This window comes from Pituophis catenifer, unplaced genomic scaffold (assembly GCF_029215685.1).
Source record: "Pituophis catenifer annectens isolate HBS135680 unplaced genomic scaffold, rPitCat1.0.hap2 SCAF_2, whole genome shotgun sequence".
NCBI classification, from domain to species: domain Eukaryota; kingdom Metazoa; phylum Chordata; class Lepidosauria; order Squamata; family Colubridae; genus Pituophis; species Pituophis catenifer.
In genome coordinates, this window is record NW_027256882.1 from 90,814,035 (window position 1) to 90,838,704 (window position 24,670).

At 41.5% G+C, this 24,670-nt stretch overlaps 1 protein-coding gene across 2 annotated transcripts; it reads left to right on the top strand.

Annotated features, from left to right (window-relative positions):
- Positions 1-1,881: 1,881 nt before the first annotated feature.
- Positions 1,882-24,011, top strand: KIAA1191 (KIAA1191 ortholog). Of its 2 annotated transcripts, none has more exons than XM_070937176.1 (10): positions 1,882-1,971; positions 4,915-5,009; positions 7,986-8,068; positions 12,817-13,007; positions 14,760-14,883; positions 18,338-18,462; positions 19,649-19,755; positions 20,057-20,205; positions 22,411-22,644; positions 23,845-24,011. In XM_070937176.1, the coding sequence occupies exons 3-9, from the start codon at positions 8,041-8,043 to the stop codon at positions 22,617-22,619; spliced, it is 933 nt and encodes a 310-aa protein (XP_070793277.1). In that variant the 5' UTR covers positions 1,882-1,971; positions 4,915-5,009; positions 7,986-8,040; the 3' UTR covers positions 22,620-22,644; positions 23,845-24,011. The 2 variants fall into 2 exon arrangements, with proteins under 2 accessions (XP_070793277.1, XP_070793278.1); XM_070937177.1 differs by having other exon boundaries at positions 20,060-20,205.
- The last annotated feature ends 659 nt before the right edge of the window (positions 24,012-24,670 follow it).

Genomic DNA, 24,670 nt, shown 5'->3' on the forward strand with positions numbered 1-24,670 from the left:
TGGGGGGCATTTGCATGTAAAAGAATGCATTCCTCCCTGATCCAATACTTTATTATCTACTTGATTCAATCTCAGCCTCAGATAGCAAACTTTATTGCTTCCCCTGCCTCCTAATTCTACATGTTGGGTACGCTTAAAGTCTATCAAACATTTGAATTCAGGATTGCGGTCCTGAACACACTCATTAGTAGCTTCAATTTATTTCCAAGTAAATATGAAGTGAATTTGCCTACTCCCAATATTAGGAATGTTGGCTTAGAAATGCGGTTAATTCAGTGGGTGTAACATGAAATGTTTAACTCTAAAGTGACCAGATGCGAAGGAAGTGTAAGGTATTTTTATTACACACAAGTAACTTGAATACCTCTAAACAATAAAAGAAACAGGTCTATTTGAACCAGTACTCTGGCTCAGCCCAGTACAGCACTAGCATTCAGTGTTAATTTTCACCAATTGCATTTAAGCATGATAAAAACTGCCTTACCTAATATCTTTATGCTGCACAGTTCCCATGTTGCTACAGACACAATACAAAGGCTAAGCAGAAGCACATACACACATGCAGATTGAATTAATTAAATTCACAAGAGAAAATAGATTCTTCTATCCATGATGGGTTAAAGAAAAAAGGAAAAAATTCCAGAAACCATGCTCTGTATTATTTCTACCTTGTTTTGTATGTTTTAGATATATCTAGATTTATTTTTTTTCCAAAAGGGAAGTGCTTTGAGTTGAGAAAATAATATAGACTCAGAGAAAATACTGAAACTTTAAAAATAGTTGCCTCCCTTTATTGAGAACTGAATGTACCAAGATCGGTGTGCCCTAATGTGTCCCTGGAAATCTGGGTAGCAGATGCTCTGTTCTGGGTCATATGACCACAAGGGTTTAGAAAGGAACTGCTGCCTACCTGCCTTTCCCACATATAGATATACTGGGGGGATTTTGTCATCCCCCCCTGCGATCCCCTCAGCCAAAACCAGCCCATTTTTAAACTTCATCCTTTTCTTTGGCCGCTCTCTTCCTGCCACAACGAATTTCGTCTCATTGGAGAGTTCTCCTGCTTGCAGTCATCCTATTCTTCCAATTTGCTGAACTGGAAGGAATTAAAAGGGCTGCAGTAAAATGGCCACATTAAATTCTTGGTGACTTGCAAATATACCATCGCTTCTAATCAGCTTTCTATTTTCAAACTTTAAATATACACTTGTTATCTCGACTGAGTAACTATATGCTGTATAAAGGTATGCAATTCACCGCAATTACACAAAACCAAGAACAAAGGGGGGAGGGGCTTGAGCTCCTGAAGGAAAGGGAACCATAAACAAAAGTCAAGTTACACTACCCCTTATTTCGTAGGAAACAAGTTTTAATATTAGTTTCCCCTCCCCCTTTTAATTCTACTGTCTCCGAGTCAGCTTGACTCCTGGCGACTCAGTCCCTGCATTTTTCTTGGCAAGCTTTCCCAAAATGATTTGTCATCGTATCCTTCCTAGGGCTGAGAAAGAATGAATGACCCAAGACAACCCCGTTGGCTTTGTGCCTCAGGCAGGATTTAGCACTCACTTTCCCGGTTTTTGGCCTGATGCCTTAATCCCCACCCCAGGGACTCGATTTTCCGCTAGCCCCATCCAACTCTATGAAGCTTCACACCCCCCCCCCACACCCACCCCCCACGCTCTAAGAAACGCGACCAGCAGAGTTCTCGCAAGACTCTCGGCTTAGGCGCTACGGCGCCCCCTGCTGGGCGGCTCTAAGCCCACGCCTTCGCGGTAGGCGGGCTGGATCTGTCAGCTCATTTCTTCCCAGCTTCAGTTGCATCATGGCGGCTCGGAGCCTGGGCGGCTCAGGCCTGCTTGCGCGGAACCTGTCGTGCCTTCTTCTCCTTCTTTCAACCGACCTGCGGGCCCGGCAGGCCTGTTAGTACCGGGTGGGGGAAACCAGTGCGGGGCTGCAGGCAGCCCAAGGCAGGTACGTCCTCGAAAGGCGGAGGCGAGCGAGGGTGGCTGAGCCTGGCGGCTAGCGAAGGGCGAGTGGGGTGGCCCGTGGCGTGGGGGCTAATTAAGCCATGGAAAAAGCGGGTTGGGGTGGGGTGGACCCGAGGTTTTGCGTGGCCTCGAAAACCCCCTGCCGGGAAACGAAGCGTGGAAGAGAGGCGGAAGATAAGCGTCTGTAGGATGAAACCGGAATCGGCCATCGACTTAGCCGGCTCCTCCTTCGAGGCGCCGTGGCTGCTGTGCAAACACGCCTCTCCCGTGGCGCCCTTCGGCTCAGTGCTTGTTTTCTCGCTGCTGAACATTTCAAGGGCTGGACCCTCGTGGCTCCTCTCTGGGCACACACACAGCCTTGCATGCGTGTTTTCCTTCCGCTCCTCCGCCCATCCCGGAAAATATGTTATCCTCCCTTTTTCTAGCAGCTGCTAAGTCCTGTCCCAAAGTTGCTTTTTTCCCCCTCCAAGAGGCAACTGGAGTTCCTTGTTTTTTTCTTTGAAGACGTTTTGGCTTCTCATCCACCAAGAAGCTTCTTCAGCTCTTGACTTGGATGGTGGGGAATGGAAGGATTTATATTTATACAGCTGGTCATTGGCAAGGAATATAAATCCTTCCATTCCCCACCATCTCTAGTCGGAGCTAAAGAAGCTTCTGGGGTGAGAAGCGGAAAAACGTCTTCAAAGACAAACCGAGGAAGTCCAGTTGCCTCCTGAAAAAGCATCTTTGGGACAAAAGATGACTGAGAATCTCTACACAGATTTTCTGCTAAGTAATGGTTAATAACCTAATCAAAGCTGAATTTAAAATAAATAAATAAATTGCACGGTAATATTAAACGCCACATTTTCTTCCCTGTTCCAAATGCATCAAGAGCTGGACCAGGTCAAAAGACGGATTAGGCAATAGTATTGCAGTTGATGGAGTTCAGCCCGGTAGTCAAGGGGATGCCCTTTGGAAGCTCACAACCCTGGAAAGCTATGGCTCCTTTCCAGTGCTGCTTTCCAGGAGCCAGCATTTAGGACAATGCTTCCTTGGTTCAAGGGATAATAAACAGCCACTGATTGTAGCAGCTTTTGATACTTGGGTCCTCTGTGAACATGCTGAGCTAGTCCCCTCTTAAAACTCTCTAACTTGGCTATTACAATAACAGAGGTGAATTCTCCAGTTGAATAATGCAGCATGTTAGATATGGATAGTGGTGATCCATTGATTGCTTATTTGCAAGTCAGATGGTTTTCGACTCCTAGTGACTAGCTCATTATACTTTTCGGCCTTCATTTACTCGGTGATAAACAGATTGCAATTGTAAAGCTTTCTAGTTACTACAGTATTTAAAGTTGTTTTACATTAGTTGGAGGGTTGCATTAGAATATAGATGCACTTTATGCTCTGGGGCTCACATGTTACTGCCCTGTTCTTTAGAGAAGCTTTGGCAAAATTTCTGTTGGTCATTTTATTGATATTCCTGTTATTTGATTTGTCAATTCATAATGGGCTTGGTTGTGCAGTTTTTTTTAACTGAATGTAAGACAGACAAATTGTTATGAGACTATAAATGACTGCCAGTATTATTTGTATATGTTTTGTACATAATCCAGAAACATGGGTGATGGGTGACTTTACAATCAAATCAAATTCCTTTGCACGTCAGTAACTTTGATCTGTAACTTTGATCAACAATGACAATGGTAGAATAATAGATGATAGACTGTGGTTATTATTACATATCCAGATATTGCTACTTTTATTAAGTGTATCCATATCATTTTAGAACAGTGCTGTGGGGGAATATGTCTCTGTTAAATCTTGGGTTTTGCTCTTAGTAAATCTCTCTTAAAATAGCAATCTATGTATTGAATTATGTGCTTATGTTGGTTTGTGAGGTAGATATTGTTTTAGGTTTTAATTATGTGATAATTCAATAAGTAGATTTCTACTTTAATACCTTTAAATATTTTTTACTTTAAAATAAGTGTAAATGCTGCTTCATGTATCTGATAATCCTTATTTTAATGATTGATCAACAAAATTTACATTCAGTATTAAAGCCATCCTATTGTGCTAGTCGTTAGCTTACTATGTTAACTAAAATTGAAGGTGCTAGAACAAATATAAAAACAATGTGTCATGATGATTGCACATAGCAATAGGATTAGGAAGTCAACTATGATTAAAGTTATATAAAATAGCAAAAGCAATAGCACTTAGACTTATATACCGCTTCATAATGCTTTATAGCCCTCTCTAAGCAGCTTACAGAGTCAGCATATTGCACCCAACAATCTGGGTCCTCATTTTATTGACCTCGGAAGGATGGAAGGCTGAGTCAACCTTCAGCCTGGTGAGATTTGAACTGCCAAATTGCAGGCAGCTGGCAGTCAGCAGAAGTAGTCTGCAGTACTGCATTGTAACCACTGAACCACTATTATACCAAAATAACTAACACAAATAATACTAAAATCTTATATGTATTTCAAATCTGAATATTAATAGTATGGCTGAAAACTATAATGCAAAAATTTGGGTAGAACCTGAAATGGGACACATGTCTTACATATAGTATGCTAGATTCTGATTATGCTGTAATGTGCTGAGTGCTATAATGCTACGCTATTTTTCCAGTACTAATATACTTTTATCATATGGGATTTGCGTTTTTCCAACTGTCTTTTCTCTCCCCCCCAAACCAAGTTGAGGTTTCTTTGATATTACTACCAGTAGCTAGATATTTTAGATATAAAAAGTTGCAGGATCTCCAGATGGAAGCCATTTCATGATTGGAGAATTACCCAGTTAGATGTCTTTAAAGTAGTTAAAGCAACTCTAAGCATACTTAATAACACCTAGGAAACATAAACATCTGCTGCAATATTTCTTACTGCTTTAACTTAAAAAAAAATTCTTGCTTCTTAATTTTTGTTAGTCTTTCTGCATGGAAGCTCCTGGGGATGATTTGATAGTTTCAGCTTCAGCAAGAGAATGCCCTATTTTGACATCTTTCTGTCATCATAACTTGTGGTAAGATATTTTGGCCTTTATTTTTTTTATCATAAACTTTATTAGGATTATACAGTGGTGAGATTCTGCCGGTTCTAGGCAATTGGGCCGAACCATTTGTTAAATTGCTGGCTCGCCCCGCCCCTTGCCCTGCCCCTCCGCACCACTATTTATTGTCCTCGGCCCTCACAGCACACGAACCATTTGTTAAATTGCTGGCTCGCCCCACCCCTTGCCCTGCCCCTCCGCACCACTATTTATTGGCCTTGGCCCTCACAGCACACGAACCATTTGTTAAATTGCTGGCTCGCCCCGCCCCTTGCCCTGCTCCTCCGCACCACTATTTATTGGCCTCGGCCCTCACAGCACACAAACCATTTGTTAAATTGCTGGCTCACCCGCCCTCCCCACCACTATTTATTGTCAATAAATAGTGGTGGGCAGGGAGGGGCGAGGAGCAGGCGAGTCAGCAATTTAACAAACAGTTCGGTGTTTTTTTGTAATTTATTGGCCTCAGAGCACACCGAACCGTCTGTTAAATTGCTGGCTCACTCGCCCCGCCCCGCCCCGCCCCGCCCCACCCACCATTATTTATTGGCCTCGCTTGTAGTGTTGCACAGCTTGCCTGCAGTTATTCTTTGGCTCCTCGACCACGTGGCCCAGCCTGCTTTCCTAACTTTGCCCGCAGCGGCCTCCCACTCTGTTCCCATCTTGGACTGCCCCCGACCGCTCCAGCAGCAGAACAGGCAAGTACACCCGAGTACTGCCCTCGGGGAAGTGGGGCTGGGAAAGGTGGTCGACCTGTGCCCCGCATGGCTGCCAGCTGCAGCCTACCCCGATCCGAACACCTTACTAGTGGCTGGCGGCCGCGTGGCTAGCGAGGCGCTTGGATGGGGTGGCCAGCGGCTGTGAGCCGCTGGCTACCCCATCCAAGCGCCTCGCTAGCCACGCCGCCGCCAGCCACTAGCGAGGTGCTTGGATGGGGATAGACTGCGGTCAGCAGCCACGTGGCTAGCGAGGCGCTTGGATCAGGTGGCCAGCGAGGCGCTTGGATGGTGTAACCAGTAGCTGACGGCCGCTGGCTACCCCATCCAAGCGTCTCAGCCTGCCGCCAACCCAGCAAGACTGTCCTGCGGTCGCCTCCCACCCGCGCGGCGCCAGCCTACCCCACCCCATCCAGTCGCTGGGGGAGATGCGCGACTTCTCTCCGCCCAGGAACACTGGCTGCCCAGGCTGCAACCGATGCTCCGCATCGTAATAGGCTCCAGGAGGAGGAGGGGCACCGTCTGCCCCATTGCGAAGCTCAGTAAGAGGAACCAGAGCCGGCTGCAGGTGCAGCCAGGTGGGCGCATGCGCAGTGGGGCGCAGGCTTAAGGTGCCGCCTCCAGGCCGAGGGGTGACCCGATGGTGCAGTAAGTGCGCTGCCACCGCTGCCGCTGCTCGGGCAGAAGAGAAGGAGAGATGAAGGAGAGAAAGGGGGGGAGAAAGAGAAATGGAGAGAAAGAGATGAAAGAGAGAAAGGGGGAAGAGAAATGGAGAGAAAGAGAGATGAAGGAGAGAAAGGGGGGGGAGAAAGAGAGATGGAGAGATGAAGGAGAGAAAGGGGGGAGAAAGAAAGAGATGAAAGAGACACACAGAGATACCTGTTTAAAAGAAAATACTGGGAGCCACAAAACCTGAGTGGGAGTAAGTGATATGGAGGTGGGGTTTTTTTGTTGTTTTTTTTTTAATTTGATTTATATGCCGCCCTTCTCCGGAGACTCAGGGCGGCTTACAATGTGTTAAGCATTGAGTTGGCAATGCCCACCCAGGTTTAAGGCTGGATTTAAGTGTTTACATGTGTTTAAGGTTGAGTGTTTAAAGTTGCAGACCCCTGACCTACCCCATCCGATCGCTTCACCCTGCAGCCAGCCCTGTAGGCCTGCACCTGCCTCCCACCTGGGCAGCAGCAGCCTACCTACCCCGATTGTATCACCTTGCCCTGCAGCTGGCCCAAACGCCTGCCTCGGACTGCCTCTGACCACTCCAGCAGGTCATTTTTATTTAATTAATTTAATTAAGAATGCTGCAATGGGCATAAATTATGATCGATCAAAAGTGCGAGGACCTGTCAGAAATCACTTTTTTCAGCCCTCTGGGTAGTCCCTATCTGCATATGGACTACTCAGAGGGCTGAAAAAGTTATTTTTGACTGGTCCTCATACTTTTGACCAGTCCTCGCACTTACGACTGTCCTCACATTTTACGTTTTGTGCCCTATCTTGTCACCGTGGTGAAGAGAAGTAGTTGTGAAATGAGTGACATGGTGGTTAAGAATGCTGCAACGGGCATAAATGTGAGGATGGTCATAAGTGCGAGGACCAGTCAAAAGTACGAGGACCTGTCAGAAATCACTTTTTTCAGCCCTCTGGGTAGTCCCTATGTGCATATGGACTACTCAGAGGGCTGAAAAAGTTATTTTTGACAGGTTCTTGCACTTTTGACCACTCCTTGGACTTACGACTGTCCTCACATTTTATGTTTTGCGCCCTATCTTGTCACAGTTGTGAAATGACTGACACGGTTGTTAAGAATGCTGCAACGGGCATAAGTGTGAGGACTGGTCAAAAGTGTGAGGACTGGTCAAAAGTGTGAGGACCAGTCAGAAATGACTTTTTTCAGCCCTCTGAGTAGTCCCTATGCACATAGCCACATCCACCCAGTCACATGACCAGCTAGTCACGCCCACCCGGTCACATGACCAGCTAGCCACGCCCACCAACTAAGCCACGCCCACATAACCGGTTTAAAAAATTGAATCCCACCACTGGGATTATACCTGGATAAATTAATTTATCATGTTGTTTCGTATTGCTGCCTTCAAATTAAATATTAGGCAGCATGCATTCTTAAAAAAAAGATTAGAACTTTCTTGTGATATCCTTGGTTTTATCATAAGCCAAGATATTTTATTCTAGTCTAATTATTACAGACCAAAATATCTTATATTTTTATTAGGTAACAGCAGTCCTGTCCTGGATTTCTAAATAGTGAAGCATCTGGAGTTAAAATCATGACTTCGAGACGAACAGATGTTCCTGGTAAAACTAACTGATACAGAATTCATATATATATTGAAATAGGGTGCACTATTGATTCTAACAAATACTTAGTTTCCAATTAAAGTTTCTGAAGGGTTTTATAAATACTGTTTTAAGGAGAGTTTACCGGTATTTACATCTAGGAGTCTGTATAACTGAGTCAAAGGCTAGAGAAATGGATGACTAGACTCTTGTCCTGAATTTATTCAAGAATAATTGAATATGTTGTGAACTGCTCAGAATTGCTTAGAATGGGGCAGCCATATAATTTTTTAAAAAGAAATAAGCAAAGTAAGCAGGGTTCTGTCTCTGTTTAATTTGGATTCCTCTTTGAATAGGAGGTTGGACTTGATGGTGTAAGGTTTTTTTTTAAAGCTCTATGATTTTAATACTCTGAAATTCTGGCTCTGCTCTTATATATATAGTTACCTCAGTTAGTTTTGAACTAAAATGTTATGCCTGTTAGCTTTCTTTTTTAAGTAGAGATTAATTAAAATTAATTAATACAAAATGAGTAGCTGTTATTAGAAAAACACTATATTTTTATATTTAAAAATAGGTTTTATTTGCTATCTATTGGTTTATGTATTTAGTTATTCTGATGTTCATTTGTATTCTTTTTGAGTCCTGATTAAATTGCTATTGAGCATGTTTGTTTTGATTGGAGAGCTAGTGTGCCTCTGTTCCATGTCCATATGTGGAAAAAAGTTAGCGATTTGGGGGTAGTACATTAGTACTACTCTTTAATCAGGAATAGAAAATATTTCAAAATCCTCATGCATTTATAAGTAAAATGTTCAGCCTTTTCATACTGCCTCTCTTCCCGGTATTTTGAAGAAAGCAAACTGGATGTCTGAACTAATTGTGGAAATTGCTATAAAGAGAAGCTTTATACAAAATTTTCAGGAAGAAATTTAATAAAGGGTTTCAGAGAACTATTAGAAGAGACAAGAGCAGTATTACAATGGCGTCTTTAAAGTCACTGAAGATGGAAACAAACATGGAAAAACAAAGTTTTCCAAAATATTTCTGAATTCAGAAAAAGATTCCAACCTCAAATTGGTGTGCTAATGGACATTAATGGGCAGATAGTAATTGATTCAAAGATCGATCAAAGATAGAAGATGTATATTAAAACACACTACAAATGAACAGAGATATCAACATCCAAGATATCTTTAAAAATATTCCCTACTTAAAAATACCAGAAATAAGTCAAACCACAGAATAAGACTTAAATATCCAGCAAATCTGGAGAATGACACAGTGTTCTTGCCTGGGGACTAAAAATCTATCTCAGGGGTCCCAAGCTCTTCAGCTCATTAATCCCTTCATGAAGTTTCAGATTGTTCATTGACCCCCAAACATTTATTATATTAAAATGATTTAATAAATATTGCTTTAATGCTATTAGGCATAGTAAAAATCACAACAACAATCTCATCAAGCCTTGGAGGTTGATGCTGGCCATTTTCTGGAACCCTGATCTATATTCTAATAGCAGAAAAAAGAGACATAAATGAGTATGCAAACTATTGTGTAATATCCATAATTTCACATACTAAAAATGATGCTTAGACTCATCCAATGCTCAATGGAAAACGAGATGACACATGTTCAAACTGGCTTTAGTAAAGGCCAAGTAACACCAAATGTTATTGCTGATGTATGCTGTATAATTGAGAAAGCCAAAGAATATCATAAAAAGAAGCCAGCCTGTGCTTCCTTGATTACAGAAAGATCAATTGTATCAATCATATTAAGCTAGAGAATGTGGTTAGAAAAACGGGAATCTCAGAACATCTCATTGCTTTAGGGAAAAAGCTATGTTTTTGGATAGAACATAGTGAAATGTACTGGCTCCCTATTGGCTAAGGAGGAAAAACAAGGCCATAGTCTCTCCCCTTATTTATTTAACTTAATGCTGAACATATATTAAAGGAAACTGGACTGGAAGAATATGAACATGGTTTAAAATTGAAGAAAGATCCAAAACCTGTGTTATATTGATGACACTACTTTGATAGCCGAAAATACAAAGGAGCGCCAAGATCTAGTAATACAGGTAGTCTTGCTTACTGATCACTTGTTCAGCAGCTGTTCAAAGTTGTGATGGTTCTGAACAAGTGATACTTACTGACCAGTCCTTGGTCATGTGATTGTCATTTGTGACCTTCACTGTCAGTTTGCCACAGGCAAAGTCAGCAGAATATGCCAGCAAGTAATATCTAAAGTTACTCTGGTAATTCCCTCCCCCGCCCAGCCCTCCTGCATACACATCCCATCGTCACACACACACACACACACACAAACACACATACATACACACACCGGTGTCTTCCCAATTCGTGCCACAGCACACTCTGGCATCTTCTAGCTCATAAGGAGCCTTTGCTGGTCCTGCCACAGCTTTCCCCAGCCTCCCCCTCTATAGCGTTCCTGCCCTCCTCACTTGGGACTCTTGTCACTTTCATTTTAATGACTTGCGTGTCTTGGGGAAATGATGTTAATCAGGATTGCTAGCATTATGTCATTAAGAGTCTGGTCATATGACATTGCTCTCTATGACTGCATCGCTTAGCAATTGCAATCTCAGTTCAATTGCTATCATAACCTAGGGACTATACAGGTAGTCAAGGAGTGCACTGAATGAATAGGACCAAAACTAAATACGAAAAACAAACTAATGGCAAGAGATCCAACAACCAGCCATAAAATTGACAGTGAAGATATAGGAGAGATGGATAGCTTCTGCCTTTTAGGATCAACTCTTAACAATAAAGGTACAATCAAATATAAATCAAGGCCTTGGAAAAGATATTCATAGGCCAGGTTGTATCTATAATTTATTTATTATTTATTCATTCACTTTCTTTAACCACCCATCTCGGTTAATGACTCCGGACAGTTTACACTTCAAAAAATATATTACAATTAGAACACTGAAAGCACTTTAAAACAATAAAAACATTCAGAATAAATAAGCATAGCAGCCGAGATACTTGGTCAGTTAGTAAAACAGCCAGGAAGTGGGATCCTTGATACATTCAAGATCCCAGACTTGGGAACATAGCCAGGTTTATAGGACCTTTCAAAAGGCTAACAGGCCATTCTATCTCCGAAGGGAGGATGTTCCATAAAGGAGGAGTCACTGTGGAAAAAGCACGTGTTGTAACCCCCGCCAGTCAATACTCTTTGGCTGACAGGATCTGCAGCATGCCCATTCTGCTGGATTGGGTTGGACTGGTAGAGATGATCCCTCAGGTAACCCAGTCTCAAGCTATGTAGCCATGACAATTAGCACCTTGAATTGCACCCAGAAATATACTGGTAACCAATGAAGCTCTCGCAGAAGTGGTGTTACATATATCTTTGAAAAAGCAGGATTAAAAGTTTAAAAGAATATTGTCATTTTTTGAACTTTGGTGTTGGAGAAGCCTTCTGAGAATACCGTGGACATCCAGGCAAACAAATAGATTATTGAACAAATCAATCCAGAGTTCTCACTTGAAGCATAATGACCAGGTTCAAATTATCCTACTTTTGGATACATTATGCAAAGACCTAGCTCTCTGGAGAAGGTTAGGAAAAATGGGGGAAAAGAAAAGAGGATGACTAGCAGCAAAGTGGGTGGCTTAAGTGGCAGTGCAGTACACCATTGGAAGATCAGGTTGGGGAAAGATCATCGTGGAGAAAGTCTAGCAATGTAGTTGACACCAGCTTTCTGCCACATAATTAGTCAATCCATTTGCACTTTATTAAAAGGAAATCTGGTTCATACGCTGTCCTAAATATCCTTATATTGAAGGACATCAATTAGTAAGTCAATGGTATATATAAGTTTTTGACATTAAAAATTGTGTTTTAATAATTCAGCCATAACAACATTTCTAAAACATTTGGCTGGAAATTTTGTAGCCATACATTTTTTTACATGTCACATTTGAAATAAACGTATGAAATAGAAGATGTTTAAATCAAGAATGGGCAACCGTGATCCTAGGGCCGTGATGGCAAACCTATGGCACGCATGCCCAAAGTGGCACGCAAAGCCATGTCACCCGGCACGCCACAGCCTTGCCTGTTTGTCTTCTGGGTTTCTGGCGCACATGCGCACGTGACGATCAGCTGTCCTTCGCGCATGTGGCAGTGCAGAAAACTGGTGTGCGTATGCACACCGGCCAGCTGATCGTCATGCGCACTAGAACCTGTAAGTTCAGCTTTTCTGGAGCGCGGCCCCGACGAGCGCGCGCACACTCATGCGATGTTTCCGCACGACTGTAACTGTCGCCATTACAGTGGCGACAGTAATCTTTAGACTAAAGATATTTATCAGAAATATCAGAAGATATTTTGCAAGGGGTCAGGTGAGATTGTTGAATCTGTTTTTTCTCTAGCAGTAACTGCTATGAGTGGGAATATGGGTAAAAAGGTATGCCAAGAAGAAATGCAGATTCAGTTACAATTAGTGTCCTTATCTGCCTCTTGCTTTAGGCTTATCCATCTTTTCTAAGCAGTGCGGACCTCAATAGGAAAGATTGCCATCCTATATTAGGTCATGATATAATGTGTTGCACTTTATTTGGTTGTAAATGCTGTGTTAGTTGCATCAAAGGTGTTTCAAAATTATGGCACTGATCCTAGAAGGCCCTTGATGAAAGAAGGGCTAATATTATCTATTCTGCTTATGAAAAGGTAAAACACTAAAAATCCAAATTATTGTGTGAAATCTCAATCTCTGTCCTTAGCTATAGAACATGGCTCTGGAAGCCTTCTAGGGAAGATATCCCAGCCAATTGGAATGAATCGTCGGGCATTCAATTATGATGATGCCTTGGAGGATACAGCACCAATGACTCCTCCTCCTTCAAACATGACCACCAATATCTTATGGAAAGAACCAGTCATTCCAGATCACAGATATGAAAAGATTTCCCAGGTATGCAGTTTGTTGAGCTAATAAATAGATAGCATAAGATTTCTAATGATACTGTCCTGTTGGAGGGGATGGTCATCTCCCAACTAAAATTAAACATATCGAAGCATTTGATTGGAAGAGGTGATAGATTTTTTTAAAGCCATACATCCATAGAGGTAAACAGCTTTTAAAAATGACATAGTTCTGCACTGATCAGACTTGCTAAAACATTTCTTATAAAATGAATGAGAGACAACAATGGAGAGCAAGTATGATTCTTAGAGTACTTTGAACAAAGGCATGTATTGTAATTAAAACTTTATATGAAAAAGCATACAGGTAGTCCCTTGACTTCCAGCCACAATTGGGATGGGAACTTTTGCCGCTAAGCAATGCAGTCATGAAGTGAGTCATCAAGTGACCGTTTCTTTGACATTTTTTTGCTTAGGTTGTTAAACAGATTAGATTTCCCCCATTGACTTCGCTTGTCAGAAGTCATTTGGGAAGGTTAGACATGGTGATCACATAACCTCAGGATGCTGCAACCATCATAAATACCTGCTGGTTGCCAAGGGCCTGAGTCACGGTCATTTGACTGTGGGGACACTGTAATACAGGTAGTCCTTGACTTACAGCAGTTTGCTTAGTGACCATTCAAAGTTACAACGGCAGTGGAAAAAGTGACTTTTGGGCATTTTTCAGACTTATGACCATTGCAGCTTCCTCATAGTCACATGATTTACATTTGGATGATTGATCAGTGACTCACATTTATGACGGATGCAGTGTTCCTGGGTCATGTGATCCCCTTTTGCAACCTCCTGACAAAGGCAATGGGGAAGCCAGATTCACTTAACAGCCGGGTTACTAATTGAACAACTGCAGTGATTCACTTAACAAATGTGGCAAGAAAAGTTGTAAAATGGGGCAAAACTCACTTAACAAATTTCTCACTTACTGACAAATTTTGGGCTCAATTGTGGTTGTAAGTTGAGGACTATCTGTAGTTGTAAATACAAGGACTGATTACAAGTGACTTTTTCAGTACTATCATAACTAGACGAATAGGTGTAAGTTGAGGATTATATGTCTTCTACACTGAGTATAAACTGTGTACTCTGAATATTTTGCAAATTTTAGGTTAAATTGAAGGAAATGAGATAAAATCTGCAAGCCCAGTTTACTCATTCTTTAAAGTCTTTATTACTGTTTTAATATAGAAGGAATTGATACTTATAGTACAGATTGAGCTATATAAAGATAGGAAAATTATAAATGAGCTGTACTAGGCTTAAATAACAAATAACTTCATGTTACTCAATTTTAACTTTGTATCTTTTATATAACTGAGAGGGGTTTTTTTAATAAGGGAACGAAGCAGTTGTGATTGTTATTCTGATATATGGTCTACTTTTTAGAAATAGTGAATAGTCCAAAAATTGTGCTTGTGTCTTTAAGCAGGAAAATGAATGAGAGAATTATTGCATAAAAAGCCTTTTTAGCTATTTCTGTAGCTAGACTTTTTCTAGTGAAAATAAAAGAAGTTTCTTTAGGTGAATTCTTGTTATCAGTTGGCTACAAGAATGGTTGTTTCAAAATGTTGTACAGTGTTTCATATTGTAGGCAAGAGAGTGGAAATATGTCAGCTCAAGATTATTGTGTTCAATGCAAGTTCCAAAAGTTTTGTCCATGAGATCAGAAGTTGAAATTTTAGCTGAAATTCTCCTAATTTTGTCTCTTTTTCCAAAATTGCATCTGGCTTCCTCTGTATAGGTTGGGGAAGGGGAAACTAGCACACATCCCTCTGCCAAAATCCCCCCATCTTCATCTGAGGGGAACAAGACACCTGTAGTGAAGGCCAAAGCCACCCACATCATCATGAATTCTCTTATAGCAAGTAAGAGCTCTTGCATTCCTTTGGTAGGCAAGTTAATTTCTGCAGAGAATTTTGCAATGTAACTTGTAGCCCGTTTATTTATGAATTATTCCTGACCTTCTTCTGAATTATTTATTTATTAAATTTATATAGATCTCGCCAAAAGTCACTATGGGCGGTGTATAACAAAGCTAAAACAGCGAATAAGTACATAAAGCCACTAACAGATGAAGGGATGGAGCTGTCTTACAATGCCCTGGGATCCTCAGGCTTGCTGGCATAACCAAGTCTTAAGGGACCTTTGAAAGCTCAAAGTGGTGAAACCAGCCTTCTCTCAGTGTAAAGAAGATTCCACAGTGCGGGCATCCGCCCTCTAGAGCCTGCCAAACAAGGTTTCCTAGCAGATGGGTGTTGTAAGATGCCCTCTCTGCTGGATCTTCCATATGTCCCTGCAAAGGGTTCCACAGGCCCCCTTTACCTAAGAGGGCTTGTGTCACGCAAAACAGGACTGTGTGGGGTGGCAGTTTGCAGACTGAGAAGTACTGCTGCTTCACCACTCTTACTGCCACAAAGTAGGCCTTAATAGAGGCTCTAACCTTTGTTCAGTTCAGTTCCTCTCCATTTGAGGTACTCTAGACATCTCTTCACCCATTTCATCTCTCTCAGCTCCTTTGTAAACCATGGGGAGGTGATGAGTTCTGTGAAAGGGGAGAGGTCGCATACTCAGGATCTAATCCAAAACCTCAGTTGCCCCTTTATTCCTAGTGGTAAATAAGGTTTGGAAGGACTGTGCAGGAGACCAATAGGAACAACCCTCAGCTCCCACAGAAATTACACTGGGTCCATCAGTCATCAGGGGTGGATCAATGTAATAGATCCAGCCTCCCTGCAGTGCATATTGCTGCCAAAAAATCCCATGATAATCAAGGCATGATCTGACCATGACAAAGGGGACACCAAAAGCTCCCTCAATTGAGGATTACAGCCACTGCTCCCAACAGGAATTTAAGATCTGGTGTGTGACCACAGTCCCATGTTTGGCTCTTGACCTGGGTTACACCCTTGGCTGTCATGGTAGCTATGAAGTCCTGAGCTTCTTAGACCCTGTTTCCACAGAAGGCAGATGGAAGTCCCCTCCAGGAACATAAGTCAGGGGAAACCCTCTGCCAACCAGGAATGAAATCAGGAACTCAGGCAGGGAAGTTGCCGTGCAGCAGGGAACCTGGTACAATAGCCACACTCCCAACTGAGCCAAGTCAGAATTATGACATAGTTCTATTTGTGCAGAGAAAAATTGCATGCCATACTAGGAGGTAACATCTTTAAATGATAAATAAAATGTCCTAACAACCCTTTGATTCTCGTACCTGTTATACCTTTGTGAAAAATTTAAAAAACATGTTTACAGGGCCTGTAGTACTGTATTGCACTTTTTGTGACAGTATTGATCCTCTGCTGCCATCTACCATTCATTAGTTTCTGGCTAACACATTTCATTTGTCCAACAAATGATGTCCTTAAATAAATGGCTGTGAGAGGCAACTTCTTGCCATTTGTGTAGTAGTAGCTGCTACATCTTTGTGGGAAATAACATACTGACGAATGGAGAATTATGTTGAAAATAATGGTCTGCCAAAAGTTGGCAATAATATACATTCTGTTAATGGGCAGATAATTAGAAAATAGCCTGTGTAACTTCATAATGAGTGCTTGAATTAAGGCTATAAAACAATATAATTTAAAGCTTTCTACCCCTTTCTGTGTTTGGTTTGCCTTAGCTTTAGAAATATCTGTTCTTGAATTTTATTTATTTGATTGATTGAATGATATGCTGCCTTAATTTTTGTGGAACTCCAGGCAGTTCACATAATGCTTCTGTCTCCTATTTTCTCCACAACGATAATGCCGTGAGGTGAGTTGGGCTAAAAGGGAATAGCTGGCCCAAAGTTAGTCAGCTGGCTTTTTTCTGCCTAAGGCAGGACTAGAACTCTTATCATGTTTTCCCGAAAATAAGACATGTCCAGATAATAAGCTCAATCGGGCTTTTCAGCGCATGCGATAAGCCACCTCCACAAAATAAGCCCCCCCACCAACTACTTACACGCATGCGCAGCTGGTCCCGCCATTTCCTCTGGTTGCTTGCCGTGCAACCAAAATGAGTTGAGGTGAGGCCGGGGGGGGGAAGGGGGGACATGCCCTCCCTCCCTGTTCTTCGCGCCAGCCCAGCGGCCCAACACGTCCCACCCCACCCCAGTGGCAACAGCAACCTGGCTGCTTCCCTTCCCCACCGTCTCTTTATCGAGAGGGGTGGCAGGTGGGGTGGGGGAGAGAAGCAAGATGCGTGGAGCAAGACGTGGCTCCCCTTGTCGTCTCTTCTTTCCCGCCCCCTCGCCGGGCATGGCAGGGCTCCTGCCCCTTGCTTAGCCACCTGCCCCCTTTAGGGATGCAATTTGGGGGGGCAGGCGGGGCGGGTGAGAAGTGGGATGCAGGTCTTACCATTCAAACTCCATCGCTTTCCTCGCCATTGTGTCCAGGGAAACACGCTGTAAAAGAAAACCTCCTTGCAAGTTCAAGAAATTTAATTGAACTCGCGAGGTTTTCTTTTATAGCGTGTTTCCCTGGACACAGCGGCAAGGAACGTGACGGAACTGGAAAGGTAAGACGCTTGTCCCGCTTCTCACCGACCCTACCTGCCACCCCCAAATTGCATCCCTAATGGGGTCTGGTGGCTAAGCGAGAGGCAGGAGCCCTGGCATGCCTGGCGAAGGGGAGGAGAAGAGATGGCAAGGGGAGCAACGTCTCGCTCCACACGTCTCACTTCTCCGTCCCACCTGCCAGCCCTCTCGATAAAGAGACAGTGGGGAAGGGAAGCAGCTGTTGCCATTGGGATGGAGTGGGACGTGTTGGGCTACTCGGCCAGCGCGAAGAACAGGGAGGGGAGGTGACGGCAGTGACAGGACATCTAGTCCCACGCTTGCCACCTCCTGCACCCCCAAAATAATAAGACCTCCCCATAATAAGACCAAGCCCTTTTTGGGTGGGGGTCAAAAGAAAATAAGACCCTGTCTTATTTTGGGGGAAACACAGTATTTGTCTAGTAAGCACAACATTGTGAAAAATGAGTTCTACAAACCTCTATCACCCAAGGTTACTTTTCTTTCCCATTGAATTAAAATTCTCTAACAAGGTTTGCTGTAACGTAGAAAATGTTTTCATGTGTATATCAAAATCTTAAGCCATTGATACAGTTTTCTACTTTATCTTGCTGTTACAATCTGCAACACATCCTCATTCCATTTTCTAAAGTTTCCAAGTTCAGAATGTTTTAGAACCCTTGTTATACATGGTTTAAAGAATTTCTACAATCTGCTTTACCACTTAGTGATTGTGGGTGCTTATGACATCACTCTTAGAAAACTGTAGTAGGCAGCAGAGTTTTGAGAAATGTGTGAATGTGTATTGTTGTCCATTCTAGAACAAACCCAGGAGAGCATTCAGCGATTTGAACAGCAGGCAGGGCTAAGAGATGTCGGCTACACTCCACACAAAGGCCTCACTGCAGAAGAAACAAAATACCATCGTGTGGCTGAGTCATTCCATGTAAGGTGTTTGGGGCCTGCTGAGGTTTAGCCAGTTTATTACTCTAGTTGGTAGAGATGGTTAGTTATTACTTTACAGAACCATGTCTGGAGGGAGAGACATCTATTGCTGTGCATCTTTGATACACTGTGATTCATTATTTTTTGTGTTATTGTACTTTTTTGGATGTGTGTTAAAAATGTGCGTGAATGGGGAATGTGCCAAGTTTGTTAATTCAGAACTGGAAAATTCTGGCAAACTGTACTCCATTTTTTTTCCTGGACTATGCCATTACTGTATGGGTGTGGTTTGGCAGTACCCAGAAGTGAATCTTCTGAACCAGAAGTGGCTAATGTACGATAATGGAGCATTTCAAGACATTTCTGGCCTAGATAATTTACTTCTAGAAACCACTTCTCCAGAACTGCATGATCCGTTGGGAAATAGTATTGTGAATTCTTGATTCAGTATCAATGCATTGGCAGTGAAAGTAACACAATAACCTTGTTTCCATGGTATCACAATCTAGCCTTTCTGAGGAAGGGCATTTCAACCTTCTATTACAGGTAGTCCTTGACTTATGACCACAATTGAGCCCCAAATTTATGTTTGCTAAGTGAAACATTTGTTAAGCGAGTTTGCCCCATTTTACGACTTTTCCTGCCACAGTTGTTAAGTGAATCATTGCATTTGTGAAGTGCAACTTAACATGGTTGTTAAATTGACTTTGCTTGTCAGAAGGTCACAAAAGGTGACATGATTCCAGGACACTGCAACCATCATAAATATGAACCCCTTGCCAAGCATCCGAATTTTTATCATGTGACCATTGGGATGCTGCAATAGTCATAAGTATGGAAAACAGTCATAAGTCGCTTTTTGCAGTGCTATTGTAACTTTGAATGGTCACTAAATGAAGTAGTGTAAGTTGAGGACTACCTGGTCTTTTTTCTTAGCAGCCCATTGCAGTTGGGCAGAATAGCTAAGTAGCAATAGAGAAATGTGGCTTCAAAATGGTAGGCTCTGAAATATGTCTACTCATTTCCATAAGAACCTATAATCTTGAACTAAGTTTTTAAAAACATACCACCAAATGCTTTCATAAAGTTGCAGTGAAAAAAATGTGAAATCATTTTTTTTATTATTGGTGGGATCTAGGTTAAATTTAGAAAAGTTTCCAGATGTTTGTATGTTGCTTTTCTAACAGAATTTGAAGATGCAAAGTGGAGAGATGGTAAAAGAAGATAAACAGGCCTCTTCTGCCCAGTCCACACCAAGCAACACTCCTCATTCTTCTCCTAAGCGCTCATACAGGTACATTTCATAAAAGGAAAATAAAATCACAAATTGTCTGAATGTCTTGATGACCCAGATTCCTTTGCATATTTTAAGTGTTCATATTAGGAATCCGTTTTAATTCTCCAGAATCAAAGGTTCTCCGCGGTTCTTACAGTTAAGTATTTTATCAAAGTATTTTATCATATAAAGTTCCTCTAGATTTATGTTCTGTTTTAAATTTACTTGGAGTGAGGGTATCTGTTGAGAAGAGGTGCTTGGGGAAATCTGGTGCACAAAAATCTGGTTCCCCTGTTTTGATTTCTTTTTTTCATTGAAGAAGCTGGTTTAGTCATGGAGCTTATGCTTCGGTCACTGGTCCTGATCGTGGCCCCATGGATTCCAACAGTGGTGACAGTGATAAAGTACCATCTGAAAAATGGAGCATTTTTGGACCTAGAGCTCTTCAGAGATCTGCTACTGAATCAGGTGTAGTATTATTTTGAGAAAACATGGTTTTTATATAGAAAGAATAAATTAAATATACTTTACAAAGGTTCAAAATTTAAAAAGTGGCCCTGTAAGGGAGATGGGCAGTTTCTAAATGAGATAGATAAAGTATAAATTAAGATCAGAAATCCAATTTTAGATTAAAAAATTAAGGCTAGAAAGAAGAAAATATATCAAAAGCCTTAAAAATAAAATATGATTTGAAGCAGTTTTGAATTGGAATTGCAGAACTTCTAGCCTGTTACAAGGATACAGCTTTTTGCAAATGGTAGCACAGGTCTTGGATAGTGCAGTCATGAAACTTATGATGAGTAGCATCAACTCTGTCTTGAATGTTGAATACTATTTCCCTACTTTCTAGGATTATTATTACTATTTCCCTACTTTCTAGGATCTAGTTTATGGTAACGTTTTCTGTACTAAAATTTGATAAACTTTTGTAAATGGATTAGAGTAGAACTGGAATCCTCAATTATTGAAAAGGAGGGTGTAAATCCCAGGAGGTTATTACTGAGATACGATTGTGGGAGAGCAGCAGTGTCGCTATTTCCCAAATTTCCTGATGCCAAGAGGAGGTAGGGTAGTGCTGATTGATAGAATACATGGCTCTGTTGGAACTGGTTATCTGCAGATGCCGAATTCCTGTGTTGGGCTATAGGAACAAGGTATCTTGCTTATATACTACTCACCTTGCTGGGCGGCAAGATCCTTTCTAGTGCTCATCATAGCTTTGGGGATAGAATATCCTTGGCTGCTCGTGTTATGGATCTTGATGTTCTCGAGAGGGTTTAGGAATTCGTGGTCACAATGCAATCTTGTGTTTGTTCCAACTAATCTCAGGTCTGTGACACATTGGCAGCCATATGTGAGATCTTGTTTTTTTGTGCATGGACATCTGATCTCAAATTGAAGAATATGAGAGCTAGTCTTTGCCTTGTCAGATCATACTCTGGTGATTACAATACTCATTTTTCTAAAAACTCCCAGAAAGGTTCTCTTAAAATGACCTGCCCCACGTGTCTGATAGATCTGGATAGATTCCAGGGGCACTCCAGAATGTTCTCAGCAAAGTCATAGGCAATTGTTTTGAACATCTGGTTGATCTCTGGAGTATGGAGGTGAATATGGAGGGCACTCAGTGCAGTGATCATTCATTGAATAGATAAGATCTTATGCATGAGCTTAAATCATGGTAATAAGGATTATGATATGATGAAGCCATCCACTTTTTACTTCTCTACTCTGATTGTGTTCTTGCAGTTCTATTTAAGGTGCCCTGTGCCTGTTTAGGATGCAGGAAGATTTTTCTGAGCATCACTTCAAAATTTTGGGGAAACATTTTGCTAATAAAATCATTACACATCATTGGCTCTGGCTTGGACTGCGCATGGGTTAAGTCAGAGGAGGTGATTGGATTCTGAATGATAGGATTATCTCAGGATGAGCTCTGCGATGTGTGTGCTAGATCCATGTCCTTTTTGGTTCTTTTGGACAGCATTGTGGGGAAGTGAGAGTCTAGATACGGAAGATAGCTAATGTCTCCTGGAGGTAGCAGTTATATCCTCCATCTTGAGGAGGTGGTGTTGCTTTCTCCTGAAGCCTTTTCTGGATCTTGCCAGACTGATAACTAGTGAGCCATGGTGGCGCAGTGGTTAGAATGCAGGGCTAACTCATTGCTCACTTCAGGAGTTTGATTCTGAAGGTTGACTCAACCGTCCATCTTTCCAAGGTCAGTAAAATGAGGACCCAGCTTGTTGGGGGCAATATACTGACTCTGTAAACTGTGTGCACTCTTGTAAATTGTGTGCACTGTGAAGTGGTATTTAAGTCTAAGTGCTATTGCTATTGCTACCTCTTGGTCCCCAGCTTTCCCTTTTTGAGGATGGTTGCAGAGAATAGTGGGGCTCCAAATGGAGGTTGGTTGCCCTGGTGGATGCTGAGATTGTATGAGATCAAGGTGAGAAGGATGGAGCCTGTCCAGAAATATCATAGTGTCATGGCAAGTTATCTTCAAAGAATTGGAAAATTCCTGGTAACTTTGGAACAGCTGTTATCAGACATTGTTAGCAATATTTTCCTTTCCAAATTGGTATCTTTGCTGAAATTCTGGTTATATCTATGGTATATATAGAACTATTGAAGCGTTTATTGTAATCTGTTTCCTATTACTGTACATTGTCTTAGGAGGCTTTACCATTCAGACATATAAGGGTGCTCAGAAGCCATCTCCAATGGAACTGATGCGTATGCAAGCCACCAGGATGTCAGAGGACTCAGCAAATTTCAAGCCTCCCAAGATGGATATTCCACCTATCGAAGAGAAGAGGCAGTCTTCACACTCTCACAATCTTAAACCTCGGGACTTGAATGTGCTTGCTCCCTCTGGCTTTTAGGAGTATTTCTACTTAAGTGACACAAGTATGTTCTTGTCATCTTGCTATCTGATCTCATCTTTAAGTAGATTCCATTCCACTCATGAATCCCTGATTTAAATAGGTGACTCTATGCCTTCTGGTTCAGAATTATAAATGGGGATGAAATGAGATCTGGGCAGCTTTCTTAATTTATTGCCTTTTTCCTCTCAAATGGCTCTCTGGGTACACTATAAATCAAAGTGATCTACCGCTGAAATTCGGACAACAAATTGTGTGCTGCTTTACATAGCTAAACTTTAAAAAGTGTAGCTATAAAATAGTTGAAGCTGTTTTGAATATTTGTGCTCGTGCTCCCACTACTAAATTTGATGCTGCTATTCAGGCCAAATTATAAATAGACAATGTATTATTTTTTAATATCTAAATGATTTTTTTTTAACTTGAAGGGAATCTAGAGAAAAAAAGGATTTTGTTTTGTTTTGTTTTGCTAAAGTGTTGTTCTAGAAAAATTATTCTTCAAATGCATAAAAGTTCCATGTTTAAGGAAATTTAAGAATTAAATTCCCCTTCTAGACCTGTGGCATGGAATAAAATATTGTTTGTGGTGCATTTTGTTGTTGTTGAACTCAAATAATTCAGCATGAAGTGGAATGTAGGGAAATTCCTTCATTCCTAAAGTAGTCAGATTCTATTTTTAATAAAGGGATCCCAGAATTGAGATCCCTTGGAGTTTGAAAATTGTAGCCATGGCTTCTGTGAAAAAGACTGTGAAACAGAGTATCACTGAAACCAGACATTCCTATACATGCTTCCTTGGGAGGCAAAGGAATCCAAAATAAAATTACTTAATAGAACATGAGAAGATTTTTAATTCAGCTGTTCAGTTTGTATTACAATTAATGATTGATTAAATGTCTATTTTTACAGATTTATATTTTAGAATCATTCACTGAAAGATGAAAAATATTTAATGTATGCTTTAAGGCAAATGAGCATATATTATGTTTGATTTCTTAGTCTAATTTTAAATGTGAAGTGAATGGTGTTATTTTACGACAGTGGGATGGAAACTTAGAAACATTCCATTACAATAAAACCTTTTTTTCTTGAACATCAAATTTGTGATTTTCACGAACCCTTTTTATGTCCTAAATTGGTCCTATATCTTATTAAATCCAAATTCCTATAAATGTAGGTGCTGCTATATCTAAGTGACTTAATAATCCATTTTTCTTCACAACAGCTGCAACTTGGACCTGTATTGCTTTGATAGTGCTGTGTCAGCTCATCACTGCTTGTACCCGGAAGACAGTGATCTTGCTTCTTGGTTAATGTTTAATTTATTTGGTAGTGTTTTGTGCTCATGTGTCTATGCCTAATACTTTTGCAGAATAAACAAACATGAATTAATCTGGAGGCATGGCTATATTTTTGCACAGTGTACAAGTACTCCTTGTTTAATGACTTCTTCAGTGACTGTTCAAAGTTGTGATGGCACTGAATGAATCTACTTATGACTGGTCTTCAAGGTTCTGGCCGTCCTAGCACCCATACAAACTTGTGATTTGGGCACTTGGCAGCCGGTTGACATGACGGTTGCAGTGTTCTGTGGTCTTAGAATCACCATTTGTGATATTCCCTGCCAGCTTCCCACAAGAAAAGTCAATGAGGAAGCCACTAGTCGTTCCAATAAGTCGCTCCCATCCTCTCCCATCCAGAGCAGCCATCCCCAGCCCTGCCACATTCACAGGCCACTTGCACACCCTCCCTTGCTTGGCAACAGCCTCTTTATCTGCCTACTGGCTGCTTACAACTGCCTGAAACTTGCTTAATGACCTCGCTTAATGATGGCACGGGGAGTTCTGGGATTGCTGTCGTTAAGCAATGACAATGCAAGTGTAATGCAGTGACATTACACTTTATGATCACATTGATTAGCAACAGAAATTCTGGTCCCAAGTACTATCATTAACTGGGAATTAACTGTAATAGTAAGCTCTCAGCTCTGCATGTTTTATCTGTTACGAAGATTTATCTGGGTGCATGACCTATTATCGGTGGATCGACAT

Coding starts and splice junctions, on each gene's coding strand:
- KIAA1191 (XM_070937176.1), top strand. CDS start 8,041: ATGACTTCGAGACGAACAGATGTTCCTG. Junction 8,069..12,816: donor GAGACGAACAGATGTTCCTG/GTAAAACTAACT, acceptor CTCTGTCCTTAG/CTATAGAACATGGCTCTGGA. Junction 14,884..18,337: donor CATGAATTCTCTTATAGCAA/GTAAGAGCTCTT, acceptor TGTCCATTCTAG/AACAAACCCAGGAGAGCATT.